The sequence below is a fragment of the Danaus plexippus genome, chromosome 10, assembly GCF_018135715.1.
Source record: "Danaus plexippus chromosome 10, MEX_DaPlex, whole genome shotgun sequence".
Lineage (NCBI taxonomy): Eukaryota > Metazoa > Arthropoda > Insecta > Lepidoptera > Nymphalidae > Danaus > Danaus plexippus.
Genome location: NC_083543.1, coordinates 821,335 through 848,834, shown reverse-complemented (window position 1 = coordinate 848,834; position 27,500 = coordinate 821,335). Strand labels below are relative to the sequence as shown.

At 30.2% G+C, this 27,500-nt stretch overlaps 2 protein-coding genes across 2 annotated transcripts in view; one reads left to right on the top strand and one right to left on the bottom strand.

The window, feature by feature from the left end:
- The window catches only part of LOC133318942 (angiotensin-converting enzyme), a 78,555-nt gene extending 51,501 nt beyond the window's left edge, over positions 1-27,054 (top strand). Inside the window, exons 10-12 of the mRNA XM_061521558.1 lie at positions 21,770-21,910; positions 26,044-26,232; positions 26,447-27,054. Of these exons, the coding sequence (XP_061377542.1) occupies positions 21,770-21,910; positions 26,044-26,232; positions 26,447-26,579 (463 nt within the window). The 3' untranslated portion in view covers positions 26,580-27,054. The remainder of the gene's footprint in view (positions 1-21,769; positions 21,911-26,043; positions 26,233-26,446) is intronic.
- On the bottom strand, positions 1,189-5,099 carry LOC116766883 (skin secretory protein xP2-like). The gene is made up of 2 exons (XM_032657024.2): positions 4,958-5,099; positions 1,189-2,482 (listed from the first exon to the last, which is right to left on the bottom strand). The coding sequence occupies exons 1-2, from the start codon at positions 4,964-4,966 to the stop codon at positions 1,406-1,408; spliced, it is 1,086 nt and encodes a 361-aa protein (XP_032512915.1). The 5' UTR covers positions 4,967-5,099; the 3' UTR covers positions 1,189-1,405.
- Positions 27,055-27,500: the final 446 nt, after the last annotated feature.

Below are 27,500 nucleotides of genomic sequence, written 5' to 3'. Positions count from 1 at the left end.
TGAAACATAAACAAAAAGTTACACTAATAATTGAAGGGAATATCTAATGGATGTTGTTAAAATTCTATAAGAGAAATTCATAGTGTTTGTGACTTTGAAACAATCTTTTATTTATAATCACGTAATATGAGATGATCATATCAAATCATTCAAAGAATTTCTTTCATTAGAGAATGATTATTTTATTGCCGATGATGTATACGAAAAATATGCATTAAGTTATATATTTGGTCTAGTAAAAATCATGTTCAATTAACGGACATCCCACGACATAAGATTCAAGAATATTTACAATGTCCAAAACAAATATAGACCTTACAGTCTACTTTTTGTGAAGCAAGAACGCATGAGAGCAAGACTTCGAAATTTTTTGTTGCTCGCTTTAAAAATACTTTGTATAGGTGTTTTTTAGTTTAACCTGTCTTAAGTTCCCAATGACAATGAATGTGTTGAATGAGCTTGGTTTATCTAGGAACTAAACGATAAAAACAATTATAATTTAAAATTAAAAAAACGTGTTAATTAAAATACTCGAAGGGCAGGCATTCGTAGTTTGTATGTCAGTGTGTGCGTCTGTTGCGTGTAACATTCACTAACAATAGGACAATATGTTTTGTTTCATAAAAGTCTCACAAGATTCCTTGGAACTTCTTACAACATATTCAGATATTATCTTTGACATCTTTAGAGCAAATCGAATAAGAGACACATATGATACAATGCATTTTCTACTTATATCGTTCATTCAGCATCGTTATAACAAAAAGATACTAGATTTATATGTATATATATTATAAAAAATAAAAACAATATGATGAATTGTAATATTGTATTTACTCATATATTTTGGTGTTTCATATAATACAAAAAGTTATAATTCAAAGGTTTCCATGTGTCCACAAGAAAATATCGAATTAAAAATTTACGTAAAGTTAACTTAATACTCTGACACCGAATTTGAAATTGACCTCGAAGTCACTAAAAAAAACTTAGAATGTATTTATTTTTTATAGCCGAAATATAATTATTTATACATTTATAGATAAGTAGCGCGCTCGCTTATGCTATGACTAAGTATCGCGCTTTCAACAAGGCCACAGAAGGCGAAGATTGTGGACAATTGATTATGATCGTTTCCATGTTTGGTGGAGACCTTTAACATTTCCTGATCTATAATAAAACAGCACCTTTTATAATCTTAACATTTTTATTTCGTATTTTACAGTCGACTTAACCTATTAATGGTAACTTTGCATCACATACGCCTGTACCTTCTTAAATCTTATATGACATTACATATAGTAGGACAGTTTCAAAAGTCAAGAAGTTTTGCTGGTGTCCCGGCCGTTGGCGAGATATAAATAGCTGGTGACAGTGACAGATGATATATTTTAACTAACTTAATCTAATGCTCGTAGTAGGAGCCTCCGAGGCTGTAGTGACTGTGGTCGTGCTCGTTGATAAGGACTGGGACTTTGACGGGCACGGGGTATGGCTTCTCCACTGGGACGGGGACGGGCCTCTCGACGTGTACGGGGTAGGGTCTGTCGACTGGCACCTTCACGGGAACAGCTACTGGCCTTTCAACCTCGACTGGGATGTGCTTGTATACTGGATAAGGCTCTGGCACTGGAACCTTGACGGGAACTGCCACGGGCTTCTCTACATGGACGGGGTACGGTCTGTCTACTGGTACGTGTACGGGGTAAGCTACAGGCTTCTCGACATGTACGGGGTAGGGCACTGGTTTTTCAACGGGGTAGGGTGCTGGTACATGTACGGGGTAAGGCCTGTCCACTGGCACTCTAACGGGTACGCCTACATGTTTAACTACTGGGTAGGGCTGGGGAACTGGTACTTTAACTTCGACTGGGTATGGTACGTGTTTCTCAACTGGGTAGGGCTGGGGTACGGGTACCTTAACTGGGTATGGAACGTGCTTTTCTACGGGGTAAGGTTGAGGTACCAAAACCTTGACGGGGTAGGGCCTGTCAACTGGAACGTGAACGGGATAAGGTACCTTCTTCTCTACTGGGTATGGTGCAGGTACGTGAACGGGGACCTTAACGTATTCCTTTACGTGTACTGGCACATGTTTTACAACTTCGTAGGGCTGGGGCACTGGTACCTTAACTGGGTAAGGTACGTGTTTCTCCACTGGGTAAGGAACGGGCCTATCGACTGGTACTGCAACCGGCACTCCTTTAACTAAAGTGATGGTTCTGGTGACGTCGGTGTGACCTCCCAGATTGATGCCATATCCAGAGCTTGCTAGAGCACCGTCTTCAACGTAGTTGTAAGCACCGCCATGACCGTGCCCGCTGCCGAGGTAGCCAATATCAAGTCCACTGATACCATAGCCATAACCCAGGTTTAAAAGACCACGTTTGTCCAACTTCTTTTCGAGACCTTCAGCCTTTTGTTCTGTAGACTTCTTCTCGCTGGCAGCAGCTGCCGCTACCAGCAGAAAAACTAGACAGATCTGTAAAGAAAGCAAATTTTGAGCAAGCTCTCCTTTATATCTAATATTAACTATAAATATTCAGGATAACCAGATAATATGTAAAAAAAAGAAACTATGGTTATACATATGTAGATTTCACGAAATTGTGAAAAATTAAATTCTTTCGAAACTTATGTAGAAATTATGCAAACAAACACATAACTTTGTAGGAACGTAAACAAATTAATCTCTTGAATAGAAAACCTTTAATTATAACGAAACAGAAAATTTGCATCGGAGATTAATGTTATATTCTCAATGACAGTTACGTGAATAAAAAGGGCCCTTAAAATATTATTTGTAAACTTATAGATAAGTATCTTATGTTCACCGAATTAATGAAGTTGAAGAGATTATTATTTTAATAAATGATTTGTGCAAATGTTTCCAGAACTGGTTTTGAAGGGTCGAGTATAATCCTTGTGTCCGATACACGTTCTAACGTTTGTATAGGCGGAGCAGGAGTTATAGCTTAGTTAAATCACTCATAAGATTTATAGACAACATTATTATAGAAGGATATTGCAGTGTTTAGTGCTATTTAAGTATAACTTATAAAACGATATTAGAAATGAAATATTAGACATTAGTTAGAACTGTATGTGAACATTAATTAATTTGATAGATGCATCCATTCGAAACTAATTAGATTTGCAATGCCAGTTGTATCGTAACAGAATTGAATCACATGATACATTACCAATGTTACGCAAGATAACAAACGATCGACTTTGTTTACAAAATATATCATATTCAATTCAAATAATAAACTACTATTAATTCAAAGCTGTACTGCATTTATCATTTCCTTAATTGGTGATATTACGGTTTAAAATAACAATGTATTTCGTATACCAAAAGAGGTCAATGTGCCCGTGGGAGACTTGCCTAATTCTAGAAAAATAGCTCTTATTCAACAATGAGAACTGTGTTAAATAATTTATATTAATATAAAACTTTTTATACCGAGTATTTCCAATTCCATATGCGGTTAATTTTTTTTGTCAAACGCCTTAAATAAATCTGTAAATTTGAACGTCTTTATTTAAATAAAACCGTAACTATGTTTTGTATTCATAACTTTTTGCACGATTAAACGCATATTCTTTAGGGGCGCTAATACGTAACGGTTACCTAATTCGTATAATGAATCATATAATAGTCATACATTTTCTCAGTCCGGATTATCAGGTTCCTGAGCGTTTTAATTGAGCCAGGCGTTCATAGTGCTACTGGATATAAATTGCAAAACAACAGTTAATGATTTTCCTGTATTTGTATGAAAGATTCATATTGAATTGTAAACTTGTTTGTTTGTTCTTAACTCTCCTAATGATTAATATTTTTTTACTCGCAATAAAATAATATTCAATCCGAAGATTTTTTTTCTTTTAATTTAATTATTCTTGTAACTTAAATTGTCTCTACTTGTTATTCATTAAAATATTATATCTAACAAAAACATTTTTATCTCATTCTTTGTGTAGGCTACCGATAAATTTAAATGTCACTTGATATTTCCATAATCTTATTCGAGTACAAATTTTACATTAAACTGACCCAAAAAAGCAGCTATACCACTAATAATGAATGCAAATTCTTAATCATAGCTTATGAATGTATGCCATCGAGTTTTGCGAAAACAAGTCTCCGCAGGATATTGTGATGGAGTAATAGACTGCGAAAATAATGGGTCAATTTGCAAATACAAATATGAGATATTATTACAAAAGTTTTCCAATAAAAACAATTTTATCAATGTTTATTATATACCGAGAAATAAAATACTTCTTGGTCTAAAATTTTGTCCCAGGACGATGGATTGATATAAGTTGTTTGCGCTGACGGTTTCCCAACACCTCGGGGTTTTATATAATGAATTGGTAAAAAGATCTGTTTCTACCGCAATTACGTAAACAACCAGATGCAACCTACGGGCAACATAATACCTGGGTATCACGGTCCGCTCTGTCTTCCTAGTTCGAAACTTGTCTAGATCAAAGAAGGAAATGCATTGTGACGCAATCAAGGGATTCTTAGCAGCGTGTAATGCTCCTTAAGAACATTTAAATATCGATTGACCTTAATTTAGTTATTTTAATACTACTTGAATTAATTCGAATTCTATCAAGTTTTTATGGGAATGCGTTTACGTTTGACCGTTTCTTAAACATTTTCTTGACCGCTCATAAAAACGTTTGAAATATTGAATAAATCAAAATTGTAATTTTATTGGCAATAGTTTTAAATGATCACGCTTGGTGTAAGAAAAAATCGCAAAATAATTTGATATTATTTAGTTAAACGATTATATATCGTTTTATTTAAAATATAAGTCAACTTCAAAAAAGTGTATCACATCCCGCAAACACAGCACTCAGACCCACGAGATATGGGTTTTGGATGGAACACTTTTTTGAAGCAACTTCACTTCACGCACTTCACTTCACTCACCGTCTTCATAATGCCTCTTGAACGGTGGTTGGAGTCGGGAATCTGACTGGATGCTTTGCCAACGGTGCCCTGACTTTTTATAGTTGTTTATTTGGTAGAACTTTCGCTATCGCCCCTCTAAATGTTGGGAGTGCGTTTTGCGGCTAGGGTCCTTCGTGTGTATACGGTCGTACGAGATGCCGGCTTTGGACGCGTGCGTGCGTCGACAGTTGTATCGGACAGCACGTTCAGTGATACGACGTTTTTTTCTTATTAAATTAATGATATAAAAAAATCGTTACACATTACAGAAATACACGTGACTTAATAATGAGTTGTTACATATTATGCGAGTAATTTATTTAATAATATAGAAGTGATTTGTGTATAACAATGACCAGTGATAATGTATTTATAATCACACAACATTTTTATCTCTTAACTTACAAATTTTTTAAGGTGTTTGTTATTTAGTCTGTGATTTCCAATCATTTCTTTTTATAAAAGTCATACTATTAAAAATTAAAAAAATTAAAAATTTTAAAATCTGATAGACTGAACGAAGCCTATTATTTCTTTCTTCCCATAGATATTTAAAATATAAAAGAAAAAAATTTTAATAATAGTTCATTGTATGCTATAGTTTTCATAATAATTAAAGTCTACGAGTGTTTTTCATCTCAAATTAAATGTTTATTACGTTTGAGTCTTAGCGTTTTAACATCGCATTCATGGAGACGACGTTCTCAGGGTTATTAGGTTACACATACATCAATATTAATATGTGAATGAATTTGGAAATCTCATTTACATGAATACAGAATCCAAAATTTAATTTCTATTTTCAAATTTTATTTTGTTCTTATCCATAAATATTGATAATTCACAAGTTTCGTAATCTTATTTTTATATAAATCATTTATTATAATAATCACAAAATCGTCTATATTTCTTTTGAACAAATTATTAGAATAATTGTGTGCTGTAATATCACGTAACGAATATCGATACCGGAAATATAATTTACTATAAATATCGATGATTTACATATTATATGTAAAATATTACATAAAATCCTTTCCTATACAACGTATGTTAATAAAGTCGCTTCCTCATACAAACAACACTAAAACAATTAGCAACAAAAAAGTTCACACTTAATTACGCATGACACCCATCCATTAGTCGATAAAAAAATATTTATATAATGATTTTGCTCTACTAATAAGTTACGTTAACTTCAATTATCTAGTTCTTGAGAGCTCTTGTTCAATGCAGCATGTATTTATTGCTCGGCTTATTGGCTTTTACGTTGTCACTAAAACACTTAGGTTATACGCTATTGGATGATCTAAATTCGGAACTCATTGACTTAGGGAGAGTTAAAGAAAAAGAAATGTCTGAATTTCTTATGTGATACTTAAAAAATTTATTATATAAAAATTTATAATAACTTAAAAAATTAGATTTTGGATAATCGTATTAGTACTAAATCAACGTTTTTATCACTTGATTGACAGTTATAAAATATTTTTAATTCAACAAAATTTAAAAGCATCGATAACTGTGTTAATTATTTACTTATATGTCTGTCTTTTATGTTATAGCCACCTTGAAGTGATAATTAAAAATTCAAAAATTTTTCTTTCTTAAATTATGCTCATAATTTGTTTGAAATGTCAATGAAATAAAAAAATAAAGGTTTATTCAATAATCCATTGAATAATGTAAATCTACCTTTCACCAGAACATGGTAATATGCTTCTATATAAAATCTTATATAGGGCATTCAAATCCCACGAATGAATTCTTACAACTGAGACAATTCTGAATGTTCCATTTCCAAATTACATTTCCACCAATCACGTCTCTCCATTTACGATTAAAGTCTTACAAGGACTCGAAAATTAAGGAACGCTTTAACGGAAGAAACTTAAATTTCCTTAAAAATTACTGCTTTAGTATAACGTGATAAATATAAATATGGTAGTGGGAATATCCTTCGTGTCACTTTATCGCTTACAAATAAAGGGTGCGAAGAGGTTACATGCCAACATGACTGTGGACTTAAGCTTCATCGTCTTAACTATCAAGGCAAACTTATCAGTCATATACGCATTTCGTACTTTTTAAATTGTTCTCAATTTAGTATCAATATTTTTTACTTACAAATATTAAGGAGTTAATTAATTTCATACAACATCCACAAAAAAATGTTCAGCTTCAAGCTTGATCATATTACATTACATTAACACATTTACAGTAAGAAGCAGGTTTTATTATACAACACTCAACATAATACTTATCACTTATAAAATTTACTCATCTAAATGTATCGACCAAAACGAACAGGTCCTTTGCATAAGCTCGCAATAAAATTAACAAGGCTCATTTTATCGTGGTAGTTTAGCAAGCTATAAACAGTTGTATACACGTATTACGCATGTTGTGTATATGACCGAGTTCTCATTGCATTCGAAAGGTGCTCTGGAATCGAACATGAGAGCCGGTTGGCCGACCTTGAACTCTCCAGCCCTAAACGGGTGCGCTGAACGGATGACAGAGAAAACTAAGGGCATATCAGCAAATACACCAGCAAACACATAGTGACCTTTGCATTACATAAACCCGTATGCAGTTTAGAGATCAAATATAAATAGCAATCAAAGTTACATGGTGAAAAGTTAAACTGGGTTTAAGAAGAATTACTGCTTTGTTTAGTTTAAACTTACTTTTCTGTTTCTTATTATTAGGCAATTTACTTCCAATATTTGCTCCTTAACAGGAGTCACAATACTGAGTCAAAATCTTATATTATGATAACACAATGTTTGTCAATTTATTGTAGATGTTCAGCGTAACTACATACTATTATTCACAAACTTCAACAGCCAAATCGTTTTCTTTTGTAAGTTTAAATACTTTTTTTGTTGATTGAGCAATTCATTAACTATTTTTGCTAACTGAGAAATTTTAAATTATTTTCTTGACTACATTTGTATGATTGTAACAAAGGACGACCACAATATGTGATACCTAGCCAAAAACATCCGCTTGAGGATAGTTCTGCATCATTTCGATGACAATCTTGATTTACCAAATATACATTTTTATCTTAGAACCAACAGGAAAAAAATTAAAATCTATACGCTTACAAAAATTGGTTAAATTTAAATAAAATATTACGCTTAAGTTTAGAACGGACGGAATATCCTTAATACGGTTATACCAAATCAAGGTCTCAATTATTTAGTTTAATTTTTTTCTGACCTTACGTGTTGATAATGATCTTAATGCAGTGGCTTATCAAATCTATTACCGTTAGAAATTTAATATTTTTATAAACTTTAAGAGAAATCGTTCTTTGGAAAAAAAAATATGAACATAAATTTTTAACGGTTCGAGTTAATAGTTTTTTCTTCACATTTATTTTGAGCATTGATTTTTTTATTTTACGAGTACAGTGAGTGTAGATACATTGAACTTATAAAGTGTATATGTATGTAATTATATCATTACGATGACAAGCCACTCAGACAACTAGGACTTCAAGTAGAGAAATAAAACAATTAGAGTGTCTATAACTGACCGAAAATAAGATTTCTTAGATTGATACACAGCTGCCTGCCTTCAAGGTTACCTAATCTTGAACTTGACACAAAAAGCCTTTCTAAAAACAATATTTAGTTGTACAAAAATACAAAATGTAAAAACTCCGCTGACTGGTCGCATACGTAGCGGAAGTACATTGAGAGTCAAAGATATGATTGTATAGCCTTTAGTCTTTATAATTGAACCCTTAATTTTTTGATACAACACTACTAAAATCTTTCATATATTTCTAAGTACAAAACAATACAATAAGAATAAACTTTCTTAATTCTCAAACAAAATAGCTAGCAATAATAACGCGGATGTCATCAGCATATACGAGTATATCATATATGTCAGTGATTTGAATAAGTTAAGTCGCAGTAAAATTGATCTCACAGAAGCAGATAAATGAAATCTTTATGTAAATCATCACGATGCTGTGAACTCCATTAATGTGGGTCAATGACCTACCAAATTCTCGAAACCATACAACCAGTTCAAGGTTTTCGAGTTACATCAACACATAAATTTTAGAAACAAACACTGTAAGTCTTATAAACTTTAGGAACAAGGACTGTTTTTTATTAAAATTTTGCAATTAACAAATAAAACTTGCTTAAACATATATTAAAAATTAGAGAAGTTTTCAAAGCATAACAATAAAAGCGTTGTCTTATTTATAAATTAATTTTAATCTAAAATCAAAAAGGATTTTTTAAAGTGAAATAATGTAAGTCTTTGCAATTTAAAGGGCATATCGTGCATCAATAAAAGGTCACCTTCATTCATATATGTAAGTGTGTTTGTTTGTCCATCTCAATTATGACAAGTGCGGATATTACACTTAACTTATAGAGAGGTCAAGAGTAAGTAGTTGCTTGCAATATTTCCAAATACATAGCGACTTCAGCGCACTTGTTACTTATGGCAGGTCGGTCACAAAATGTCTCATTCGCTACAACACAAACCATAACTACGCCAACATGGAAATGTGTCAAGAACTCAGATATTAAGATGAATTATATTAACAACATTAAATATTAGTAATTTGTAAAGTAAACTACGATAATATAATTCTTGGCTCACATTGGAAATGTGTTTTTTTTTGTGATCGCGATTATTTTATAGCTTAAATAGTAATTGTACATATGTCCAACTGCACTATATAAATAAGTTATGTAGTATAGTTGGTACCTCGATAAATATAAAAAAAACTAAACCGCTCACAAAACTCAACATTAAAAGATTTTTCGTATAGCATTTTCATTTTAAAGTAAGATAACAGACCAACATTAATAAACAATATCTTCATATGTAGAGTAAAAATAAAATGGTTAAAAAAAATTGTAACATTTTGTATGAATGGGAATACACAAAGCGCTAGACTCGCAAATTTCTCAGGGTCTAACGCTGCTAATATGTTATACGTATGTTACTGTTATATTCAAGGTCGATTGCGTATCATACGTTTGAGCAAAAATCAAACGATTTATGTATTTGAGATTTTTTGATATCTCATTAACTTAGCCCCACCAATAATTTCTTCACTTCTGCAGTCGTTTTAATATTTATGAGACTGTTTCGTAAACTATATGATATATTGTATATCCGGAAAGAAATGATCGCATCCACACACTGGGTCAAGAACAAACGTGACGGCCGTTAGGAAATCTTGTTATTAAAGGGATCGAAATTAAACAGAACAATATTCTATTGTAATTATAATTATAAAAAAAAAGAAAACTCTATGATAATATAAAAGACGTTTTTGTAATAAGGAAAAAGCTTCTGTAAATATTCCCTGTAAGTGAAATATGCGAATACTCTACTGACTCAATTACGCAAATGTACATTATTCCCGACCGCATGTTGTTAAAACATTAAAATCTTTAATATATAAATTTTATTACACAAACGTATCAATAGTAACCGATTTGTATAATCAAACTATACAAATAAGTTATTTAAAGTTATTATATGTCACTGCTGTCGATAAAACATATAATAATTGAAGGAATTACTTAATGTGACGTACAATAATTAACTAGGACGTGTCTTACGCAAAACTTAATTATTATTTAATGATTGACTTCGTATTTAGTGCAAAAAATTCATGCACTGTGATCCTTATACATGCAACAGAAACCAGTTATTTCTTATTAAAAATAATTTATCATCTTCGTATGTTATCATAACAAATTAACTTAGCAATTTTGTTGTTCGTTACTTAATATGTTAATATGGACATTCTCCTTTCTATAAATAGATATAATATATCTATGTAATTACATATGTGGATCTGACATAAATTTGTCAATTCACTAGCACATTGACCCTTGACCGTATATATTGGACACTTTCGTTTTTTTATCTGAAATCTTTACGACCGTCCGGTACTCGTAAGTGTCCAAATATAGGGATTTCGTGACTTAACTATCCAACATCATTACATTTGGTCTACTTGATGTAAGCATCTGTATTACTCTGATACATATTATAAAAGAAAACAGTCTGAATTTTACGTAATTTTTGTGTACTAAAGATTTATATCATACTCTTAAACAATTTATGTTATATTCCATTGAACTTTTTTGCCACTTTGCTTTTTATATGAAGTCTGCTTTACTTTAATGGATATTCAACAGAATCAGGAAATAGGACAACTCTATAAGGTGCCATAATCAGCGACATAACTCTCGCGTTATACACTCGACGCTTGGCATAACTGGAGTTGAAGTGTCAACAAAAAGTTATCAAAAAAATAATATTAATTTGCGCATTAAAGCCTATATAGTATATCTTAAAATAAAGAATATTTGACTTCTATTTGCAACAATAAATTGAAAATGTCTTATTTTCTAATGATATTACGTATGTATTGTTCATCGCTTACACATTGCCATATAAGAAAAACATAAATATAATTTGTTTATTCTTTGCCTGTTAGTTTATTTGTTTTTGGAAGGATTGACAGTTAAGTATGACGGCGAAAATAACCCCTTCATCTGGTTGCTGCGTAATTAAGAAACAGGGATATGTCCAAGGTTTCCTCCATTTCCGCGTCGCTACTAACTGTTTTCGCGTTCACTTTGACTGTTATTTGTATATGTGTAATTATATATAATTACAGTTCTAATGACATTGTGATATATATATGTACATATACGTACATATATGTATACTGATATTTATATGACCATTTGATTTTTGCTATGTATAACCCATAGTGTGAAGTTAAAGTCATCGTTATAAATGAAAAACGTATAAATACGTGTGACATCGATATAGTCAAAACAAAACGAGCATAAGTAGAACAGCGGATAAATGAAGATCGATAATTCATATATTTCAATAAATGTTGACTATTATATATTAGCACTAGACATAATAGGACTGTAGCAGTTTACAGGAAAGGTTATGTATTTTTTTTTTGTTCCATAATTGATCACCTTATAGAATACAAGTTGTGTCACAATTTAATTACTTAAGAGTCCATACCCATCCGTCATTAGTTTTTAGGACGGCGGATATATTGTAATTATGGGAACCGAAGTTTTGCTGGCGAATGGCACAGCGAAGGTCACAGCGCGGATATTACAAAATCTCATGTGAACCAGTTGCAGACATTCAAACGGACCTTACAATAAATTGAAATGGATACAACCTGATAGATAAGCTCTCATTGTTGAGTTGTCATTTTAGAATTTTTAATAAATTTCCTATTGCTTCAGTTCGTACTTCGTTTAGTTCGTATAAGTTTTTATTTCGTTCGTAATACTTTCGTCTATTGTGTAAATATCTTAAACCTTATTATAAATACTAGTTTGATTTGATATTCTCACTGTAATTTTATATATTTTTTGTTCTTTTTTACAGTAAAAATCACAGACACACTGTCTAATCAGCCTGTTCTATAAAAACCAATATTACGCTATTTTTTTTTTCATTTCTTGTGAATTTTTTTTTAGAAATCCCCACTTTAGGTTAATGCTGAAATATCCTGAACTCACAATAGTTTACTGGACAAAAATAAATTATGTCTACCCGTTCAATGTGCCTTTTATGTGATTAGAATTGAAACAGGCAATATGTGAGTACCATTGGCAAAAAAAATGTTATTATAAATGCAGGAATTACTGAAATTATAGAAATGCGATAAGTTACAAAGCAATAATGACGTTGATTCATGTTAACAGGATGTAACTTGACGTCACATTACTTATTTTGTGTCGTGATACCTTTTACGATCTATGGAAAAATTCAATCGTATTGCAAGAAAATGCTCAACATATTCATGTTATTTCCCTGCGGCATATCTGCTCCCATGCCATAATATTTTACATTATTATTATTATTTACATATATTTGTACATTTACATTTATTAATTCAATAACAATGTTAACACTTTTACGAACAGTATTCTTTTTACAAATGTTACTTCAAGTAAACATTAGCATTAAATTCGGTATGGATATTATAATCTCTCTGAACAATTATATTATAAGTCTAGACTACGACAACATTTTGTATGGCATAGTCTCCAAATATAGTCTATTTTTTAGTTTTCATTCCCATGCATGCATGTGATAATTTTTCATCTATTTTTCCACCACGTAATATTTGAAAGCAATGTCGTATTGCGACAACCTATTACTTCGTCTCTCTTACAAGCTCTCATTAGATTCAAACACTTCGTCTTGGACATAGAATGTTAGCCAATATATTACTTTGAGTGTTTTGTTTTGTGCTGATATTTTCTTCGCGTAGCGAAACCAAAATATTAATTCTCTAGGCACCAATTTATTAAATAGAACTAAAGTCTAGGAAGAAATCATAAAGTCAGCGGATTTGCAAAATTCCGTCTCTGGACCAAATTAAACTTGCCAGCTGATGGCATTTCATTAATTATATTAACGTCACTGTGCTCAAAGCCCTTCCCTTTCATATTCAATGTATCCAACGATATTTGCTACTCGAAGAATATAATGATGCATATTTTTTTGATCATCTGATAAATAATTTCATATTTAGGTTAATCAGATCTAAGATTTTCGAGAGTTTTATTCATCTAAATGAAACTGATATTTTTCGGATATACCACCCGTGCTTTATTTTTGTAAAAAACTACATGCTCCCGACGTTTCGGTTACTTTTAAGCAACCGTGATCGCGGGCAATCACATCTCGTCTGCTATTTACATTCTTTCTATAAATACAGATTTTGATTTTTGGTGTATTAAGTATTGTCAGAATTAAACATAATTTGCCATAACAATACATTTTTCAAGCAGTTCATACGAGTATAGTGTGATACGTATACAAAAAACGAAGAGACAAATACTGTTAATTAACATTCCATTTTGTGAAATGTAGACACAAAGCCCTTTTAACATTTAATCATATCTAAGTACAAGCTTTAAACTAATTTAATTTAAATACCATGTACAAAATCGTTTCCCTCGGGCTTTGCTCTTAAACCTTCAAATAATAAATAATATCATTACATAAAAACAATAATATATTTTATAAATAATGAAACTTGAATAAAAACAAACGGCGTCGTATAAAAGAAGTCGCAGTTGTAGAGACTGGCTGTGCCCTTCGACCGGGTCCGGCTCAAAGTTCCGGTAGCAGTCCTGAACGTATGAAAAATGGATGAGGCATTTATTATTTTTATTATAGTAATTAGATATAAATACATGCGTATTGAATGTTTTAATAAATTCAATACTGAAAACGAGTATGAGTAATGTTTTCAATCTATCTCTTTCTATCATCATCAGCCAGTATCATTAAACGGCCGAAGTAATTTTTTAATATTTCGTAAGTTTCTTTAAATAAACCTGTTTCAACCTGATAAAACTCTCTCTATTTTTAAAATAAAATAAACCGAGTCCATTTATTTACACTTCCTGACATATGACACATACCAATGCTAAGTAATTAAAACTTCAATAGGATAGATTATCTCTTAAGATACTGACAAACAATTTTATGGCTGACATTACGAAAGATAAGTTATTTGTACCAGTTTTTTTATGGATATTTAAATTGAACACTTAATAAATCAAACAAGAAAAACATAAATCTAACATAAAATCTCACTTCGAAGTTATACCTTAGTACAAAATTTCTACAATACTTATTATTTTGCATTATTCGGTAGTAATTGTTATTGTAACAGTCACGTTTCTAAACAGAAATAGCAAAAACTATTCTTATATTAAAAGTCAAGGATAAGGCATGGTTTCGTGAAATGTCTCGTTAGACAAGGACCTTTTACTTTTACGGTGAAAATATGTTAAATTATACCAAATGTCTTTGATTAGAACAACCTTGCCTGTAGTGTTTTGTAGCTGAGACTTTTTATTCAATGTATTTAAATCATTATTCAGTTTAAAGGTAGAAGAGAAATTTATATGAAATACGTTTTAAATAAAGAAATATTTATATTTTATAGTTGTTTCGTTGTTTAGATACGTGAGTTCGATTAATAAGATATATAAATTTAATTTACTTTTTGTATGCTTTATTATAGAAATAGTTTAAAAATTATTTCCACTTACAATTTAGAGTACATTGAGATAAAAATTGACTATAATTAAGATGGTGTCTATCTCACTAAGTGTTGATTTTAATTTTCTTATCAGTATTATTTTTACTACATACATACTGAGCGTCCACAGTTTTTCATTGAATGAGAAACGTGAAACGTTCCGTTTGAAGTGTAACGATACAAACGGAATAAGCTCACGTTATTAATTGCTTATTAATACTATTATTATTTTCATTTAATATCAACTATGTTATTTAAATTTTGGACAAAAATTTTATAACAGTGAATTTTTACAAGGAATGTTTTCATTCATTGTTATAAGTTATCTATTTTAACTGTTTTGCATCTAATGTATGAATATAAAACGAAACTTTGTGGTGTATTACATCCCGTTAATCATTTTTAATATCACCTCATATAATCAGTAAGTTAATCATTTCAACCCCTTAATATAGAGACACTACTTTGTTGATTTGTATTAATACTTTGTGCTGATGTTCATCAGAATGCTTTGTTTTTTTAGGTGTCTCAAATATGGCAACATTTATTTATGCATCTGTCAAAATAAATCTCGTCTGCAAGCAATCAAAACAAAAATAAAATCTTCAAACAGTTCGTTAAACAGATAAGATAATCACGTTTCACATAAATAATCTTGATATAATATATAACATGTATATATTTGTAACAATAATATAAGAATTAAATCATTTATAAAACTGTCGCTATATATATTCTTATTTCGATACTTATTTGAAAATTACATGCTTCATTTAATATGTTAACCTACAGCCCAACTTTCATAAAAAAAATATTTCGCGTTTATTTTAAGATCAGTGTTTGATAATTTGCGTATCTTTTTTTTTCTTTATTTTAAAAGATATTAAAATTGAACTTAAAAAATATATCATTTTTATCGCCACAGTTTCTGGTATGTTATCTCTTGATAGTGCTCAGATGAAAGATAAGCCAATATCCGGAAAACTGCTGACAACACCAACATAACTTCATATGATTTTTATATATACCGAGAAGTTACATAAATAAATATTATATTGCAGAATATTACTGTAAATAACTGATTTATTTTAAGAAGCAGGAAGATCGACGAGCATTCTTGAATTTATTAATATTAAATAGACAAAATGCATCGTATGACCTGTTAGAATAACATTATAAAATAAAAATAGACACGGAAGAAAGTTCGAATAACGTAAAACTAGAACATTGAATAACGAAATGATATGAAATATATGAGGATAGGTAAAAATTATACAATTTAATAGATAAAGATTTATCCGAATACTATTAATTTTTCTTGTGTTATGTTTTACAGTAACTCGTCTTCAAGCAGTCTTTCATAACATTATTTACTATGTAACAATTACTGCTGAGTGGACTCAGTCTCTGGAACTTAATATTGAAATCACTAGAATGAATTTAACTAAATCTTTCATTTTTTTCAAACTAAAAGTTGACTTTTTTATGTGAAATGTGACAAACGAGCAGACGGCCTACTTAGTGGGCAGTAGCCACCGTCGCCCATGGACATCCGCAACATCTCTGTTGCGGATGCGTTACCAACCTTGGTTTTTTAGGAATAGGGAAGGGTGGGAATAAGGGAATGTTAGGAAAAGGTGGGAATAGGGAAAGGGCAATCGGCTCTCTCACTCAAGGGGCCAAACGCAGCCATTAATGGTTATATCATGTAGATCTTCTCTAAGAGGGTAGTACTTCCCCGGTCGAGTCAGCCCATGTTTTATCAGTAGTTACATGACTACAGCTAGGCTCTACCACCTGTAGACTTATAAAAATATTCTATCAATAATAAAAAATCAGCACTGATTGTAAGCATTCCATTGTAATTTCCTTAAAAATATAACTATTTTCATACACTTCTAACTAGCGTCTTTCACGACTTCGTTTGAGTAAATTTAAGAAACTTATTACATTATAAATATATTAAATAACTATTTTTAGGATAACTTCAAACTTAACGCAGTTCATACAAAGAAAACTCCTTACAATTTTTTTTCACGTTTTAACTACAAATTTCTTTTTGCTGCTTCATAGTTATCTTCAATAAATAAACATTAATACAATAATCAATTTATCCACCAAACAAACAAACTATTCACTTATATGAATATTAATAAATAATGTCCCTAACTTCGTGTATGAATTAAATTAATTTAAAGATAATGAATGTAATTCAAATTGTAAATACGGAATTCAATGAAACCCGGGGCAAGAATGAAATGAAATTTATTTAATGCATTTGCCATCATACGACTTACTCGATAGTAAATTGCGACAGTATCGTAATGCCATCTGAGGTCGGCTGTAACATCGGTGTTAAGTGGGTCATGTTATTTTGACCTTCGCCTTAAAACTATTTCACTTCATTTAATTTATTAACAAATTTTTGTTAAGAAATCCTCTGTTGGCGTGGAGTCCGTTAAAACAGACGACACGACAGCGACACGATATTTCTCATACAATTTTTAAACGAATTAATTCTATCCGTAGAGAAGGTCCTTTCGCTAAAATTATTTATAAAATTCTGATAAATATTTCTTTATTGCAATTTTCGCATGAAACATGATAATGAATTTAAAACACTTTTTTTTATTTTTTATGATTTTTTAATATAAACTATAATAATTATAATATAATAAATATACCTTATATATTTTCAAGTTTTTTTTTTATTAATTAATTTTAAGGTTTAATAATTTTATTTTAAAATACAAATTTTCCCATTAAAAAATATAATATCGTGTCCTGTAAATTGGTATAAGTGTCAGCTGTTAAGTTATGTAAGCGTATACGAGCTACTCATTCAGCGATCTTCACTAGGAAAATATAATATAGAAAAAATCATTTATTTAATAGAATTAAAATGTAAATTATATAATTATGTAGTAAAATAAATAAAAAATGAAATAATTTAGAATTTACAATGCATATACAGAATAATTAAAACCATTTGTATGACAAAATAACTATAAAAATTGTGACGAGATATATTTTGCGACTATAAAAATTTTAAATATATATCTGTAGTCCTTGTAATATAAATTTTAAATACGATTTCGAAAAAAGAGCTCAGTTATTGCATTCACAGATAAAATAGAAATATGAATGTAGATCATGATCAAATACTTATTATAATGACATTCTGTCATTTAATCATATGTTTGTATAATTTTCCGATAATTTGAGGAATTTCATACATTTTTAAGCATGTGTAGGATTAAGATTTATTTTGAAATAAACATGTTTACTTTATTAAATAAAGAGCTACATGATTTCACAGTGAAGAAAGTATTTATAGTTAAAATTACAGATAACAATCCCACCAACACGCCGTTTGTTAATTAAACTATGAACAACCTTAATTAATCGAACTATTGATGTGTTATAACTCTATTGAACCATGTATAGTAAATCTCCATTTAAGATATAACACATCACCCACATTAAAAGCGAGGTCGCTCTGGGTCTGAAACTCAAAACCAAAACCGTACGTAGCGATTGTCGATAACTATAGTAAGTAAGGTATTTAAGGTAGATGATTCATTTATAATTTTCATTATACGGACATTGCTATTTTATTAAGCGCATAAAATTTTCTTTATTTGCAACTCACCTTGAACAATCTTTTCAATGTATGTGCCACTTCATTTTAATACTTACTTACATATAATAAAAGATTTTTGCTGTTATTGCAACATGCTATTACGTGTGTTGAGCAAGAGCAATTACGTTGGTATGTAAAACGTAACGCAAACGTGAAAACTTACAATTACATGACGTGTCATCTTTTCCGTAAATTGAGCAATTGTCAAATCATGTTGATTTTCTTTCAAAATGTTTGTTTAAATAAATGTGATTTAATTTTCTGTTGTAATCGGATGACATTCATTATGTGTATGAATGAACGATGTCAGTAATTTTGAATTGCAACAGTTAATGATAATCATTTCAAAGAGGTGGCAAAAACTTGAATTATTTTAATAAGTTTGAGATTTCGTTACAGAACGCTGGCGAAACCGCATCTAGATGCGATTAAAATAGGTCGCTGTCTTTCGCTTCTTAAATGAAAAGCCCTGGAACAAGTCGGGAATATTTTTATTTAGTTCTACATTTTTGAATTCTTATAAAGGTCTTAATAAAAATTTAATTTTTATTCAAATTCTCGGTTTCGTTAAAAGTTCTTAAAAATTTGAATACATATTTTGAAAGGAGATATTCATTTTTAAATCATTACTTCTTAAATCGATGTTAACTAAATTTTTGTTGAAAACGTTTTACGCTATGTTTTCTTAATGGAATAAAGATTTTTATTTTTTAAAGTAAACGACTAAATTATAATATGTATAACAAAAAAAAAAAATCAAATTCGATAACTCTTTTATCCTTCAAAAATTATCGAAAAGACTAAGGTTTGAAAATAATTGAAATTTGTGTCATTAAATTGTTAAGAAATAATAAACAGAACAAATACTATAAACATTTTTTAAAGTTAGGTAAAATGAATTTAAGTCACACATTGTCTAAATAGAGTTCTCAATTCCATTGTTTTTACAGAGCGAAGAATTAGGAGTGAGGCCAAACGTATTACACACACGCAGGCAGTTGAAGCAACGACTCACTTTGTTATTAATAAAAAATACATAGAATATTTTCTCATTTCTCAGAACGAGTAAATACATTCATGTGTTATATACAAGTATCAAGTTAACCCGCTAATGCTATTGGTGAGTTTTTAACTTGATAAAAACTGCCTCTAAATTATTTTCTTCTCCTATAAAAATTACAAGTTAAATACATTGTTTTGATGTTATTAGTGCTTTTTATTATCATCATTATAACATCATTATAACATTTTTCTATTCCTGATAGAATTCAAGCTGAAATTTTTACGAACGATCCAAGTATAACCATATTTATATAATAACTGTGTACTTCATAATTTCATTATAGACACTTAAATCACAACTCGCACTGATTCCCCGAGTTGGGTAATTGATTATTGAATGATTAGTGCACATGCTTACAACATTCATGCTTTAATAAACCAAACTAGATTATCCCATTCCAATATATTATTATTTGAATGAAAATTTTTAAAAATGATCTTTTTTGAAATACAATTACGTCTATAGACAACGAAAGATATATCTTATTACTATTACGATATGTACTCATCAATGTTCATAGTTTACCTTTAAATGTAGATAAAAAAACGAAATTACGTAAATAGTGCAGTAAAGCGATTATTGCTCTATTTACGTAATTTAATATATTATGATAATTTTAACTTAATATATTTTTCACAATAAACTAGTTAATTGTGAACCAAACACAGTAGCGAGTTATAATTTTGTAAATGAATATGAACAATTTCCTTTCGCCTGATCTTAATGTGCCATAAAAATTTTATAATATAAATCAAGGTAACGTAACAGGCAAGGATATCATGACTCAGTCAATCATTACCCGATTAATTAGAAACTTGAATTATGGAGGTCGGATATAGTTATAATAAATTATTTTCTAATTCGTGAATAACATCGCAATATATTATTTAAATTGTACATAAATAAACAAAAATATGTTTATTAAATTGATTTGTAACACTTGTTTTAATTAGACATTAAGTTGTTTCATATTTAAAAAAAATATATTCAATATTTAAAACACAGATAAAATAAATAAAAATCATCAAAAATATTAGAATAGAAAGATTGAGAAAATTATAAAGTCCAAGGCTGAATTTTTAATTTAATAAATATTATGTTGTGTTTTAAAAATGTCGTGGTGGCCTGAAAGTCCCACCTCTCATACGTTCGTAACCTGGCAAGTACCAATGTGATCCTTTCCGAGTCATATGTACTTTATCTGGAACAGGCTACAGCAAACCTTGGGGTCTAAAGAGCCCCAAAAAAGTGCTAGTGCAGAAAAATCATCATGTATCACGGATCACTAATACGTGATGACCACGACGAGTCTGCCAAGACTCTCGCGACCAAGAAGAAGAAGATGTTGTGATTGTTATAAGACAGCCATATATCATAGTATGCGTTTGATTGATTGCAATCAACAACAAAGTTATGATATTATTTATTATTTTTATTGACGTATACAAAAAATAAACTAACCTCAAACAACTTAACAATAATTAAAATAAATCGTAGAATAATATCTCTGTTATAACGAACTTTTTTACTTATATCGGATGTGAAAAAAATGTAATTCAGTAGGTTTTGAAATTTCGACGACTTTAAGGACAAATAAAAATTTATTTGATAAATAAACAATCGCAAAGTTTCGCTTTAATTTATTCTCGGGTTCGTGACATATGTAATGCGTATTGATCTATAAAAATAATTTTATACATTTAAATGATTATTATTTTTTTATGAATCAGAACATATCTATCTAAAACGTGAAGGGCTATGGCCAAGGAATAATCGGTGAGAGCTAACACGCAATTGATTACATAGATTAATTTATTTATGGGAAAACATAGAGCTTATATTACAATAAATTATGTGATAATCGAAAAAATGTTGTATACACTGAAACAGGAATCAAATACTCAGATCATAAAAATATAATAGAATTAAGGAACATAAAAAAAATGTATTTATTAATTATTTTAAAACATTTTTCAGATACTTCGTGAGCACGATACTTCAATTCCAAATCCACCAAGCGTTGTGTCTGAGGACCGGACAGTTCATTCCAGGGGATCCCACTCATCCCCTCCACAAGTGCGACATCTACCGGAACCCAGAGGCTGGGAAAATGCTCACGTAAGTCAATCGTTATGTTTAGCACAAACCATCGCTACCTTTCAAGTTTTATGCTGAATGAAAAACTGCAAACGTTCCGTATGTGGTGTAACGATTCGGACTTATTGTAAGCTTATAGTTAAACGCTACGTCATAAAAGTTTACATATTTATTTACTCATCTCGTCTCGTAACACTCATTTGACTTGGTGGTCGTTTCAAAATATTTGAAACAGATGAATTGCTTTTAATATAAACTGGTATAACGTGATCAATATCTGTCGTGACAGGCTCCCATCAATCATAAAAAAATCTTATCTCTTTGTATAATATTAATAAACACTTCGCACTCAAATAAACTATGTATTATTAAAAGCAACTACGATAATGAAATTACTAGTCTATTAAAAGATTATACTTCTTTAAGTCTTTTTAGGTCACTTATTCTTGAAACGAGTTTTATGTTACAAATAATGTCTTTATTTACGACTTCCTAAATACTAGAGCTAATAATAATTTTGTGAAAGGATTGAAAAGACTATCGCACTATAACCTTCAACACGGAACTTTTATAGGTAAGATCATTCCAAATAAAAGGTTGTTAAAAAAGGGTTAAAATTAATATATATACATTATACTCGTACATTTTATACATAAAAACACATAACCTCCATATTGTTTACGCCGCAGTCGGATAAATATAAACAGTGTAAGTAAAAACATCTCAATACGTATAATGATAATCAGTTTAAACACAGTATTCAGGTGTTACTTAACTGATGGAATTCCGCATTTATCCTACTGCGATACTAATTTTGATACATGTCTTATTACTTAACCGACCAGGAAGCTTTTGAAACTATTCCTAGTTATCTAATTAGTTCAGACCCGAGGTTGACAATCTTTCGACACCCTGAACAGTTGTGAGAGCCTTGTCATTATTTGTAGGACATATTTATTGCAAATTAAAAAATATATAAACTAGTTATTTCTTATGAAAGTAAGTAGTAAGTTTTTTTTCTAAATGTTCCCGACGTTTCGATTACTTTTCAGCACCCGTGATCGCGGTCTGACTAGACGCTAGTTTAACTTATTATCATTGTTTATTTATATTATTCATACTGTGAGTATTTTTATATAAAAACACATGTTTGTACTTATTTCAGAACAGAGATCAAAATATATAAGTTGATCAATAAATACTGGTGACATTGTTCAAATGCTAAAGGATTTCCGCGTACGATGAATACTATTGCTGTTATAAGTAGAGAAATAAATAAGATACGGTCTTATTTTATAACACTAACTAGTAAACAAAATACTTTTCAACAACTATTCTGACATTTAACCAATTAACATGGAACCTTGAGGAATTTAAGCTTTCCGCATCAAACACTTATTCAACTAGCTTAAAACTTTATAACCGTTTATTGGGTTTTGTGTTTCATACTGACAAACAGACAGATTTTGTTCTATAGTATATACGGATTTGATATAAACAATATTTCACATACAAAGATTATATAAAATAGTTCATAGGATATTAGCTTCAAATTAAATAACCAGTGACACAGCAGGTAAGTTCTTGTATTAAACGGTCGTGCAGAAACACATTGTAATATGTAATTATTATGTTACACGGTCTTAGTTTATAGTGTTTATCTTAAAGATACGATAATCAAGGAATGTTTTATCTGATAAACTGTATAATATATAAAATTTCTATGACATTTTAACATATAGATAAGGGAATATAAATGAAAATAAAATGACACTTTCAAATGAATCGCAAATTAACGCGTGTAGAAAGTATGTGATGGTATTAAGAAATATAATGCAATTGTCCGGCTCACCAGGAAACTGCCACTTGACTTGTATACGGGCTTTGTTAACTCTATTACCATTAAATTAGTTCGAATTGAATTATCTATACTTGTCACACATATGCGAAAATATATAATGTTACGCCAATACTCTGGCTACCAAAAGATTATATTCAACCGAGTTCAAAATAGTTCATTAAGTGCATTTGTTCATTTAATCCATAAAACTGATGTCTAAATATATATTTTTTTGTGTTTTTCTGTCTAAAATATTTAACGAACTAAAATATGAACGAACAGAACATTTCTTAGGGCACACAATTTAGAACGCTTTTTCAGTTTTGCTTAAAAATGAATTATTCATATTTTAAGTTTTATTTTTCCATGAAAACTTGTGTTTATAAAACTATTTGTTTGTTCAACGTTATTAAACGACCATTTGTCTTAAAATTAACGAAATGGCTATAGTTGTAGGATCACTATTCAAATATACGATTGCTTTAAATCGACTTCCCATATTGCGAGAGTGAACTAAATTTCTGTAGTAAAATATTGAATGTCCGAACCTAGACTGTCACTGTTACCTAATATAAATTTATTATTTCTATTTGTTTGACTAAATTTTGACCAATTTCAAAGAAAACCGTTTCAAATCTTCAATAATGAACATCAATTTATTGGATCTTTATAAAAATATTAAAGGATTAATTATAGCAGCGGGGACATTTACATTGTTTGTAACAAAGGTTGATTGGCGTTGTTTGTTTAAATGAAACTTATAGGCAGTAAGAAAGTATAGTCTCCATCCACTCACAAACATAACCTTACAGTAAATACATTTGATTTCCGAAAGCTCGTTCCCAGCTGGAGGCTGGATAGTTACGAAAACGATCGAGATGCTAATTCCAAAGATTGCATTACAATCTTGCAAGCAATACAAGCATAGCTGACTATTTAGAATACAATTTTGACCGGACAGAGCTTACGTTTTACGTGGTTCGAGTATTTAAACAAAACAATTATAAGCAATCCAATCGTTGTAACAATATGAAATACGAAATTTAATACACATAAAAGGTTCTAGATTTTTGTTTAATTACAAAGAATGATTACGGAATGTATGTCGAAAACAAAAGTTCCAGACCAAAATAGATATAAAAGCAAAAAACACCTTATGTTACACACATAAGATTTACATTTCTGTAAAACAATATCACGGTTATTGATGTCGTAATGAGTTCAGTTGTGAGGTATAATTGTTTACGATTAATGGTCAAATTACTTTCAATTATAAATAACGTGAAAATTCCATTACGGATCGCTGGATCTAGTAACGATTGAACGCCAACTTTATATTAATAAACTATAAGTGTAACTATTACTTAACTCCGAGCGTCAAATAAGATGTTATAATAAACTTGATTCAACAAAGTAATTGGTTAAAAGAAAGATATTTTAAATTCACAGTGCTCTGTTACTGTTGAACACAGAGCGTTCTTGACCTAGTGTATATGAAAATTAGCTAATTCCTTACATAAGTAACTCAAGACAATGCGTTTGGACGTTATGCAAAAACCAACCTCTTCCTATATCGAACTACTTTCTCGTGCTCGCCATACTGTGTATATTGTGGTTTCTATTACATTAGACTCTTCTCAAATATCTTATTGATTTATTCGTAACATATATATGTTTTTTACAACAAACGAATTTGTCCAAATATGTTTTTTTTTCTACAAAAAATTATAACAGACAAGGATTACACAAACAATTTAAGTCTATTATGTATGAACATTAATTAAAACCCATCTATAATGTTATAACCAAAATCCATTAAGTTCTCAGAAGATAATAAATAAGAAAAATATATATTATCTAGCATAAAATGCTGAATAAACCTAATTATTAAAAAATAATTCTAGGGGAAAGAATGTTTTATATAGAGTTTTTCGCGAGCTCTCAACACCCGCACTAAATTTCATCATTACAAACAGTCTGGCAACACGGAACACCTAGATAACAAACAATCAGTCATTCATAATAATTTTATATAAATACTTTAAATAACCTTGGAAAATAGATTCTAAATATTTACAATAATTACAATGAAAGATTTATAAATACAATTAAAATGCTCGTATATAGTTTTTTTTCTTAACGGTTAAATATTTTCCGTTAGCACCGTTTTCTCTCCGTGATTTACAACTTCGTGTATGATGTGATAATACGTATTTCCTTATATGACTTGTTAGCGTATTTACGAATGGATGTATCATGAGAAATTGACTTTAATGTTTTATTTTAAAAGCCGTCAAAAATCTTAACATTCCAGTCGTCTCATGGAACGAGGATCTTCAGTTCCTTGGAGCCAGCTGCTGCAGGAGACTATTGGTGAAGGAAGACTCAGCGGGGAAGCCATGAGGGAGTACTTCAGACCCTTGGAAGAATGGCTTCGGAGTGAGAATCTTAGGACCGGAGAGTATCTGGGCTGGAGCTACGACGGCGATTACTGCAAATTTAGGTAATATATTATAGTTTTATGTTTGTAAATGAAATTAGTACTGATTTTTAAGAGCATTTCGAAATTAATATATATTACACTAAAAAAATCATCAACATAGTTATATATAGTCATCGATATTGTTACTCAGAACATTATAATGATGATGTTTAAATTAAAAGTATAATTCCAGGTATAAAGTGATATTGCAATAAATAAATTTTCTTCTTTCCAGCATTGAAACAGCTGGTCTACAGGTGTACGGGGGATTTTACAACGCAGCTTCAAAGAACACTTATTTAACAAGCCTCTTAACTCTTCTTTTATCGTTGACATTAACTACTGTAGTAGGACTACGTCGGCGATAAATTATGATATTATATAGATTTATTGATACACATATAAACCAACTAACGCTCTTATACAACTAACGGGTTTGATTATTGTAACAAAATCTGTGCCTGCGCAACCTAACGCCTCCTCAAGAATTTACTGCATAATCGATCTATAGGATTTGTTTATAACTAACTTTAATACTTTTATAAAATATATTATAAATTATCATACAGTTTTTCTTTGATCATGTTCAAATTGACTTTCTTTCAGCTCTGTGTGTCAAAAAGAATATCCAACTAATTCCTTATTTATCCAAATTATATCGTAATGTTATACATTTGAATCACTTTATGTAATAAATATATTTATAATCAGTATTTTATAAACATAGAAACATTGTAACACGTACATACATAGTGCAGGTGACGTAATAACTAGTTTAGATTTATGACGTTTTGTAAATATTAATATGAGATTTTCTTTATTACAATAAACGTATGAAAACAACATTGTTTTTATTTCCTTATAGTTAATTCAACTTAAATGACAATTCTAATCTAATGCTAACTATCGACGTCGTTTTTAAAATAGGTATAAGTAGTTATTTAAGATTTTGTGTTATTCATATATATGTAAATAATGTTAATACTGGTACGTGGAGCCATTACAAATGCCAAAGTTACATTTTGATGTCGGAGATCATTAATTAACATGTGTGAATAGGTCCAAGTCCGCTGGAATAAGGGGAGAAAAATATATTTTGACAGAAAGGAAACAAAGGACAGAGGACTTCCGGCACACTCGCTCATTGAACGATACCAAGCGGTAGTAGCTACTTGACACCGAAAATCGGCGACTGAGAGGTACTCACCCGGAAGATACGACGAAGGCGCAGCGTGATCTAACCATAACTAGTCCGGCTTTAGCACTACTATGAAGTCACAATACTGCAA